Genomic DNA, 11,172 nt, shown 5'->3' with positions numbered 1-11,172 from the left:
CTTATAAGGTACAAACTCCTATGAGCTCTCTTGACTACAATGCTAAGGTTGCAGATTTGATCAACAAAGAAACATGTACATGGAAGACTGATGTGGTGGATACAGTTTTCAATATGGAGGATGTTTAGCTAATCTTCAGTTTACCACTAAACTGCTGGGAGGTTGGAGATAGTCTCATATGGGTGAAATCTCCAAAAGGGGTTTTTACTGTCAAAAGTGCTTACTTTGAGGATCTAGAATTGCAGAGACAAGCCACAAGGAAATCTTCCAATGCTTCTACTGATGTTATGTAGTGGAGGAAGTTTTGGCAGTTACAGATTCATGGTAAAGTGAAGCAATTTTTTCTAGAAGGCACTACAGGGCATCCTACCAACAAAGAGCCAGCTTCATAATAAGAGAATTGTTGAAGATAGTTGTTGTCCTGTGTGCAACATATATGAGGAAACTATTTTGCATGTTCTATGGACATGCCCTGCTGCAGTAGATGTTTGGGGGGACTCGGCTAGTATATGCAAGAAGTGGAGCTCAGAGTATGAAGATCTAGCTGTACTATAGCTGGATTTGTTGCAAAAATTGGAGGTTCACCAGCTGGAGTATGTGGTGGTAGTGTTTCATAAGTTATGGATTCGTAGAAATCTTTGGGTGTTTGACCAAAGGTTTGTAAATCCAACTTTTACCTATAAGTATGCTATAGATGAGGTTGACCTTTTTGAAGAGGTAATGAGGGAAAGGCAAAAGACCCATTCGGGGCTATCAGAAGGGGCAATACCATAAGAGAGAATCTGTTGGAAGCCACAATTGGAACCTTTTTGCAAAATAAATTTTGATGTAGCCTATACTGCAGTAAGTAACCGTATGAGAATTGGGGTTGTAATCAGGAATAAATGTGGTGAAGCAGAAGTTATTCTGGCTACTCCCAGAGCACAAGTCTCATCGGTGTTACAAGCTGAATGCTATGCATTACTTCAAGCTATGAAGCTTTGTCAAGAATTGGGGATCTGTCATGTTATTTTTGAAGGAGATGCAAAAATGGTAGTTGATAATATTCAAGCTAAAGGTAACAATTGTTTTTGGACATGTCACTTAATGGAGGACATTCAGTATTTGTTATAAAGGCAACCATATTGGAGTGTAGTGTTTGTTAAAAGTGATGGGAATAAAGCAACACATGTTGTTGCACAATTAGCAAAGAATTTAAATTCGGAAGTTGTTTGGCTTGAGGATGGTCCATGTGAGGTCTCATCTGTTATTTTAAGTGACAAGAGTTGTATTGTTTTTTCATGATTAATAAAAATTCATTCATTTTAAAAATATTAAATATTAAAAAAATTAATATAGTCAATCACATTAATAAAATATATACACAAAAAATACACAAAAATAATATTAATAGATATCACTTGAAATTAATAGACATTAATAGATCATATCTCTCACATGCATCCCATCAGAGATAATTTGAGAAACAGAATAAAAATAAATATAGCATTTTAGAAGTTTTTACTTAAATTCATTAAAAGCTCATTTGGATATTTAAAATATTTTAGAATTATATAAATAGTAATAAAATATTTTATGAATAGTAATAAAATGACTTGAATTAAGATGTTTTATTGAATTTTGAAAAATGGGAGAGAAAAAGTTGAATAAAAATGTTATAAAGTTAACAAATTATTTGAATATAAATTTTTAATATTATTTTTATTTTAAATTTTTTTAAAAAAATTAATATTTTTTATGTTTTGTTTAAAAATTTAAAAAAATTGTATTGAATTTTATATTTTGATAATGATTAAATGAAAAAAATTAAAATTAAAAAATTAAAAAATATTTATATTTGAGAAATATTTTTAAAACTTATTTTTAAATATTTTTAAAATATAGAAGAATACTTCGTTATCCAAATAAGTCCTACTTTTAAAAAAAACTAATTAGGAAGGCACAATATGAAAGAAAAATAAGATAATCATGACTTGCATGAAATCGTGTTGTCACTTTGCCGCGATCATCTATGAAAAAATTTAGCTATAAATATAATTATATATTAATATGTGTATTAATTTATTATAATTAATTAAAAAATAAATTTTATTAAAAAAATATTAATTTAAATTTTAAATTTAAAAGAATGAATATTAATATACAAATTAATACTTAATTTTATTTATATGTAATAAAATTCTTTTGTCTTTTAACTTTACGTAGCATGTTCATGTTATTGGGTATCATGATCTGGAATGACAACAAAAGAGAACGGCGATTCCCATTCATAGTTGGGTTGAATTACTTTAATTGTTGTAGGCTGTGCGACCAGCGCCTGGCTTCTCTTTTTCGGGGTTGCCGAAAATAACTAACCCAGTGTCTTTCAGGTTGATTGGACGTAAGTTGGAGTGTCTTTTGATTTTTGAAGGTGAGCGTAGACTTGACCTTTGTTGAATCTCCATTCACATATCGTAATAAAGTAATGCTGCATAATCTATTTCTTTTATCATTTTTTTATTATTTTATAATATAATATTAAATAATTAAAAATTATTTAATTATATTTTATTTATAAATTTATCATTTAAAATTTTAATATCACATTATAAATTGACGAGAGGATAATAATAAAAAGAGTGAGAATAATTTTTTTCTTCTTTTTGTAGTCATAATCTGTTGCCGGTGTTTTTCCCTCTTCAAAAGTTTAAACCTACCTTTAAAATTTACACCAACAACTTCTTTGCTAAGATATAATTCAAATATATAAATTCATCTATTGTAAATGTTTGTTACAAGTGACAATTTAATATGGTATTAGATTAGATCGTCTTGAGTTCGAATCCTAGTTCTACATACTATCTTATTTAATTTAATATTTTATGTATATATTGGCTCACATATTAAAAAGAGTCTAGCATACACGTTAAAGGAGTATTAAGATGTTATTTAAATATATAAATTTATATATTCTTATCAATTTAAGTCACATGCGAGGAAAGTGTTACTATAGAAGTTAAATATATAAATCTAGATCTTCTCATCATCTAAATTTTTTGGGTAGAGGTGGTCACAAGTGACACGACCCGAGAATCTGACACAAATATAACACGAAATTAACATATTGTTTAATATAAATGGAATCGGGTCAAAGCGAGTTGACTTGTTAAGATATTATTAATAAACAGATCAATAATGAGTCAACCTGCTTAACCCGAAATCAATCCGCAATAATCCGTTTAAGTTTTATTTCAGAATTACAGTATTATTATTATTGAGTTGTAATATTGATATTTTCAATATGTTTATGTTTTTATTATTGGGATTGTAAATATGGATCTATGCTCATATTTTTATAGTTGGGTTTTTAATGTTTGTTTTATTATAGGTTAAAACTTGAAAAATATTGATTTTTTTTTGTTATCAGTTAGTCTTATTTTTTTGTAAATATTGTGGCTATTAATAAATATTAATTTTAACTTTTATGTAAAATTATATTAATCAGGTTAAATAAATTATGCGTATTAGTTCAAAGTCTCATTTACATGAAATAGGTTAAAATGAGTTATATCGTGTTTACCTATTTCTAATTAATAATTAAAATGTCAAAACCGGTAAAATACTCATTATTTAAATGGATTGGATTATGATTTGAAAATTTGACACATTTAACTTAACAGGTCGGATTCGAATTGATTCATATAGTTGAATGTTATACTCCAATATTATATAGGTTGAGTTTCATCGTGTATGTACATCAAGAAAACATTTTTTTACAATCAATTTTTTCTTTTTCTGCATATCTCTTAAAATTGTTTAATCTTGTGGGATGATCCCACATATCTAATTACATTTCTAACTATTGTGATAACGTCATTGCACTCATTCAAACTTTCATTCACAATAAGATTCAATATATAAGTATAACATCTTATGTGTATATATTTATCCCCAACACATTCTTTATCAAAAATAGTTTTTAATATTAAATTGCAGTATCATTTGTAATTGTATTATCAACAATTTCAGCAAATATTCTAGCAATGCCTCCAGTCAAGCAAATACGACTCAACTTATTTCTCAATAGTATCCCGTTGATGATTAGGGATTAAACAAAAATTAATATTTTTTTCTGTAATTTTCAATCCTTATAAATAAAGTGTGAAATTTGACACATATAATTCAAATTCTTTATCAATGTCCATATTTAGATCTTCAACAAAATTCTCATGCTACCATCTTCAAACAAATGTTTAAGATTTCTCTTTTCTAATTCACATTTCTTTTTCCAGAAGAATCGACCATATTCTCCGTTAATGGCCGCACGTGAGACACATGATGCCATGCATGCTAGTGCAGCGAAACAGCCAAAGAGGAAATAACGATTGTGACCTTATCCATTAATTCCACAAACAGCAAAAGACACTTCTCTCTCTCTCTCTCTCTCTCTCTCTCTCTCTCTCTCTCTCTCTCTCTCTCTCTCTCTCTCGGCGGCACAGGTTAATTTAATTCTTAAGATAGGTGCTTTGGTACTAAATAAATTTTATGAAAATGGAATTAGTCAAATAATTAGATTTTAAAATATAAATTTTTTTATAACATAAAATTGACATATCGCATTAAGCTACTTAATTTTGTTTATAATTAACTTTTATTAGAGTAGTTTTGTGAATATAGCATATGCATTTCATTTAGAATAATTAACATCTAATTTTGGACGCAGAGAGGTAATATATATATTTATAATTGTCATCATAAAGTACTTAATTACTATTTTAAATTAAAACAAGTAATTATTGAATTCAAAATTAAATATTACTTTTAAATTATTTATTTTTGCCACAATGATAGAGATAATTAATTTTCAGAAAAGAAGTGTTACAATGATTTTATAAAAATAAATTAATAAATTTATTTTTATCTAATAGGTTAATAAATTACAATGATTTTATCTAAATATTTAAATTAAAATAAATTTAATATATGATATAAGTAATGTTAATTTATATATGTATTTTTACCAAATTAATGTGTAGCATCTTTTTGTCAGAAGGATATTGATGATATTGTTTGTATTACTGTAGTTTTGTGTCTTTGACTGTCACCATCGATGTTACCTAACAAAGCATACTTTGGTTCTAATTTCTAAACCCCCTTTCGAATTTCGGCTAGTTATTATATAACTGATCAGCTTTCAAACGTACGAGACTGACCTCGATCCTGCAGGCACACATGACTCCCTCGATCAGGAACAAATATATATATATAGTAACTCTGATCTTTGAAGCGCAACCTATGCCACCTTATCTCAAGACGGCCACTGAAATGCTTCTGAATCTAGATCGATCTTTAGATTTCTGAGAGTGAGATCAGGAGAAGTTTCATTCATTCATTAATCTCATTCATTAGCTTCAGCCAACTTAGCTACGTTTAAAGAAACTCTACTTTCGTTTCCCCATTAATTTCTTGGAAATCCTGTTTGAATTCAATCTAAGCATCAGCCAGCTTAATAAATATTAATTAGGTCTGTTGAAAGAAACATAATTTTCTTTGTTTTCCAATTTCTCGAACTACTTTTACACTGATCTTGTTTGAATTCTGTGATCTTTTGCATACCATATACGCAGTGCACAGAGATGCAGCACACAAATAACCAGATGCTTTCCGACCACGATTTGCTCCCACGAGGCAGCCGCACCTCTGAGTGCTTTGACGAAGATGGCCGCCCGAAGCGAGCAGGTAATTAAGGCAGGCATGCGGGCCGCTGTTCGAAATAATCTTTTCTGTCATGGGTTGGATTGTGCAGGTTCAAACAGGTCCATGCAGAGAATGTTTTTGCTTTTTATATATACATATATATAAGTTTTCGAACTCGCAGGGACGGTTTGGAGTGCAAGTGTTTCCATAACAACGGCTGTGGCTGGCCCAGCGTTTGATCTGTCCTTGGCATGGAGCGTTGCACAACTTGGATGGGTTGCTGGTCCGGCTGTGATCATCTTCTTCTCCCTCGTGACTTACTGCACTTCCGCGTTGCTCTGCGCCTGCTATCGTTCACCTGTCACTGCCAAGAGAAACCATACTTATATGGATGCCATTCGATCACATTTGGGTGCGTAATTTTTTTTCATCCTAATTGTTAGAACATTACCATACTTAGAATGAATATATGGTAATATTCTAATGTATATTGTGAAAACAATGTACGTAAGAAAATAAAGTAAAAAAATAAAAAAAATTAATCACACAACACAAAGATTGACGTGACTCGCTATCATGGCTACGTTATCCATAGAGTTGCAGAGGATTTTATTCTTTTAAAAAATGACAAAATACTATTTAGGGTTAAATACATTGTTCGTAATAGATATATATATATATATATTTATATTTATATGATTGTATAGTGAAAATCTTAATTTTACACTTCTTGGCTCGCGCTGCCTAAACTTCACTCAGTTTAGCTTGAATATCGGGCAACCTATCTCGATAGGCCCAAGCGTGTGCTCCATGGCCTAAACCTCATTGAAACTCTACCAAAAATCCATAACGAGTCTTGATCATCGAGTTTAGTCACCAAATCTGGCTGACACAAGAATAAACTAGACTCTAAAAATCCAATGAAACAATATTATAACACAAATTAACAAAGTTCATGCATGGATTGTCAATTGCAGCATTGATCTTGAAGTCCGAATTCTCTCTATTTTTTCTCTCTCTCTTTTCATGGTTTTTTATAATTTACTTTCTAGATGGAGCAAAGGTCAAGACATGTTGGGTGATTCAGTACGTGAACCTTCTTGTACAAGCCAGCGGGTACACTGTATTTGCTTCCCTAATGATGAGGTACGTATCTAGTTAAGTTTGAAATCATGTGTACATCTTAATTATCATCTGGAATTAAGATGATTTGGGTTGTTGTTCTTTCTTTAATTTATGATTAACAGGGATATCGAACGGTTCTCTAAATGTGGAAACGCAGCTAGTGATGATGCATGCTATGTTAATTCCATGCCATACTTCATTGCTTTCGCCGTTGCCCAAATAATTTTCTCTCAAATTCCCAAGTTTTCTCAGCTGCGCAGTTTCTCCATTCTACGTCTTATGATGTTCCTATTTTATTCAGGAATTGGTCTTGGCCTTGTTATCGCTAAACTAGCAGGTACACACATATATACTTCATATAATGTCTTTCTACTTTTGATTATCATGTTAAAAATGAACATTATTGACAGTGTAAAAACAGTGCATTCACTCGTTCACATAATAAAATAATTTGGTCGAACTGGTTTGTAATTGGTTTGGGTTGAGTTTGATTTGAAATTGGATAAAAAAGCGGAGAAACTGAGATTTTACTGGACCTGCATGTACTTGTACAAGGCTAGCTCACACTCGGCAGGCCTATTAAGCTTGCATAAAGATCAGCTAGCTTGCATGCTAGATAATTCTCTCACCATCTTTTGCTAAAATACGGCATATTCATCTTGTCAGGTGTGAACGGGATATACTATACTGACCACTCAATCGGCACTATGACTCGAGCCCAAAAGATGTTGAACATCTTCCGAGCAATAGGGAATATAGCTCAATTATACGATTCCTCAGCCGTCCTTATTGAAATCGAGGTATATATCGCATGTCAAAAATATATGAATTCATAGCTTCGTTTTTTGGCACGCATGATTCATATCATGATGTTGATAAACTAATTAACCAAATCATGTAAATCAGGACACAGTTGAATCCCCACCATCAGAAGTCGAGACAATGAGAAGTGCCATTCGACGTGGCCTTACACTCACAACCTTCGTCTCGATGCTTTACGGCTGCATGGGTTTTGCTGCTTTTGGAAATAACTCCCCTGTATTCCTCCTTTATGCCTTCTATAAACCATATTGGCTGCTTAACATAGCAAGTGCTGCCATTGTAATCCAATATGCTGGAGGCTACCAAATCTATTTGCAACCCATTTTCGGCATGGCTGAGGAAACCCTAGCAAACAGATTCCCGGATAATGAATTCATCACCAAAGACATTAAAATCCCGACAGGCTGCAGGCATTTTGGTCCCTACAAACTCAACCTCTTCCGACTGGTTTGGAGGACAGTTTTCGTGATCACAACTACTGTGCTATCAATGTTTCTAGCACTCTACCTCGACCTGCTTAAACTCATACAGATTTTGTCCTTTTGGCCTATCGCAGTTTACTTCCCGGTGGAGATGTATATAGTGCAAAAGAAGATACCAAAATGGAGCAAAAGATGGATTTGCCTTCAAATCCTTAGTCTCGGGTGCCTCATCGTTACCATAGCGACAGCTGCTGCCTCTAGTGTTGATCTTTTTAGTATTGAGCCTAAGTATTATCCATTCAAGCCCAATTTCTAGCTAGCTAGGTAGATCAACAAGTTCAATATTTCATCGATGAGCGTACGATTCTAGCTATAAATTAAGAGAGAAGCTAAAGCCAAAAACGGTGGATCCCGATTGTGGGTTTTTTTTTTTTACTTAGTTATTAAGAAAATATTTTGTAATGATATTGTTGTGGCTTTTTTTTTTTTAATATTTAAAATCATTAAAAAATATATGAAAAAAAAGCAAAAAACAATTATATATTTTGTACTATCAGAATCCCCCATATGTAACTGTAGATCTGCCACTCATAAATTAAACAAGATTGTTAATATTATTGTTAAATAAAGGTTTAATTCTTTTGGGAAAATAATTAATGTATACATAGGGCTCTGTATATATTTATTATTTATATATGATTAATTCGTATATACGTACGTTTAATTATTATGAGTATTATTTTGGATTAATGCATCTCGAATATTGTGGTAATAGAATACGCATACATGCATACATACAAACATACATACATGCATGCATACATATAAACATAAGTACAAAAATACATACAAGCATAGAATTAAGACTCTTAAATATTTGCTAGTGCGCTTCAATATCGCAAGTAATTCATTGAAACAGTATGCTGTAATTTATACAAATCAAATCTAGCATTCATTTAGTTTTTGTTTCATACAAAATATAATAAATAATTTAATTTTTTTAAATCTCAAAATTATAATTAATAATATTAAAAAATAATATTTTATTCGACTTTTAATTTTATCTCAACTTACCTCATCTTAACTTACTATCCAAACCTAATCTTAATCGTAAATTTATTCCTTTTTGTTGTTTCTCAACATAATCCAAACGAAATAAACAAATCGATAAGAAGAAAAGAAGAAGCTGATCATGATCAGCAAGGCATGCGATTATATTATAGCTAGCTAGTCGATGGAAGAGTTATTTAGGAATTCTCTACCTTATCCTCCGGTGTTTTAATGCCTGTTTCGGGGTTGACCCAACGAGTTTTGAGCAGTGCACGGTGGCCGGCAAGAAAGATCGGTTGGGGTAGGGCCGGGTACCAGATATAATATTTATCAAGCAAGCTTGGCCGGCCGCTGTTTCTTCGGCTTATAGCTGGTATGAACGGGCGGGTTGAAATGGTGATAGATAAATTGTGAAATTTGCATATACAAATTAATTATAGGATGGTCAAAAAGATTGATAAGATGTGGTCACCTTATCCAAAGATTAGATGTTGTCGGCAAAGATCAAGAAAATGCAAAACTGCAAAAGCAGAAAGGATAATTTCCAAAAAAGGATACTGATTAAACGATAAGATGTGCTTCGTTAATGATTAAATGAAAAAAAAAAAAATTAAAATTTTAAAATTAAAAAATATTTTATGTTTGAGAGCTATTTAAAAAAAATTAAAATTTTTTGTGAAAATATATGAGAATATTCGTTATCCAAATAAGTCCCAAAGCTAACTTGTAAACAAGGAAAACATTACTTCCACGTAGGATTTCCTTTGAAATCTTTTACTGAAATTTATTTTTTTATTTAATAATTAAGTACATATTTTTAAATGAATATGTTCATGTTACTGCGTATCTGTCTGGAATGACAACAAAAGAGAACAGCTATTCCCGATCATAGTTAGGTTGAATTACTTACTGGCACAAATGCGTTTATTTATTTATTATATTTTTTTATTTATTTAAATATTTTTAAAAAATAAAAAAATGCACTAATACATTAAAAATTATTTTGTTAATAAATAAGTAAAAAAGTAAAATAAAATAAAATTAATGAGCGGTGTTACTTTAATTGTTGTAGCCTATGCGACCTGTACCTAGCTGATCTCTTTTTCTGGCGAGCGAGAAGATCAGAATTGAGAAGATTCTCTTTGCATGGAAGAAAAATTAAGAGAAACTTGAATATTCTCTATCTGGTTGTGGTAGATAATATTATAATTCCCTTCCCTAGCTCGTTTACCTTAGCTAGCTCTTTTTCAGGGAGGCTGAAGACAGCTAATTTCCTTTCCTTTTTTTGTTGCATGTTGGGTGGAGGGGGCAAGGAATTCCGAGTGGGTGCAAAGGGTAGGAGCCGGGGGGGAAAGGAAAGACTCTTCTTCCCTCCTGTTTCAGGTTGATTGGAGGAAAGCCCAAGAGCGGTGTCTTTTGATTTTTGAAGATGAGCGTAGACTTTACCTCTCGTTGAATCTCCATACATAGATCATAGAATAGATATTGATTGTCCACCTACGCATCATATTTGGCTTATAATAGAATAGAATAGAACAGAGTAATGTTACTTACTATCTATTTTTTTATTATCTTCTTATCATCTTAAAATGTGATATTAGATGATTGAAAATTATTTATTATATTTCAATCATGAGCCTATTATTTAATATCACATTATGATATATTGAGAGCATAATGATAAAAATGATGATGAATAAATTTTTTCTTATATTTGTGATCATAATCTCTTGCGGGTGCTTTTTCCCTCTTCAAAAGTTTAAACCTATCTTTAAACTTTACACCAAAAACTTCTTTGCTAAGATATAATTTAAATATATAAATTATGCATATGTTGTAATATAAATGTATTTTACAAGTGATGATTTAATATAGTATTAGAGTAGAATTCTTGAGTTCGAACCTAACTCTAAACTCTATTTTATTTAATTAAATATTATATATATATATATATGTTGGCCCACATATTAAAATAGAGTCTAGCTTACACGTACTTGAGGGGCGTACATATTAAGATGTTATTTAAACATATAAATTTATATCTTTTTATCAGATTAAGTCACACGTGAGGACAATG

At 31.1% G+C, this 11,172-nt stretch overlaps 1 protein-coding gene across 1 annotated transcript; it reads left to right on the top strand.

Annotated features, from left to right (window-relative positions):
- Positions 1 to 855: 855 nt before the first annotated feature.
- LOC122296585 (amino acid permease 3-like) lies at positions 856 to 8,423 on the top strand. Its single transcript, XM_043106388.1, has 8 exons — positions 856 to 1,057; positions 1,136 to 1,236; positions 5,607 to 5,718; positions 5,858 to 6,088; positions 6,729 to 6,822; positions 6,924 to 7,138; positions 7,468 to 7,601; positions 7,708 to 8,423. Exons 1-8 carry the CDS (start codon positions 856 to 858, stop codon positions 8,359 to 8,361), a joined length of 1,743 nt encoding a protein of 580 aa, XP_042962322.1. The 3' UTR covers positions 8,362 to 8,423.
- The last annotated feature ends 2,749 nt before the right edge of the window (positions 8,424 to 11,172 follow it).

The sequence above is a fragment of the Carya illinoinensis genome, chromosome 15, assembly GCF_018687715.1.
Source record: "Carya illinoinensis cultivar Pawnee chromosome 15, C.illinoinensisPawnee_v1, whole genome shotgun sequence".
Lineage (NCBI taxonomy): Eukaryota > Viridiplantae > Streptophyta > Magnoliopsida > Fagales > Juglandaceae > Carya > Carya illinoinensis.
This window is presented reverse-complemented; position numbering and strand designations above follow the sequence as displayed.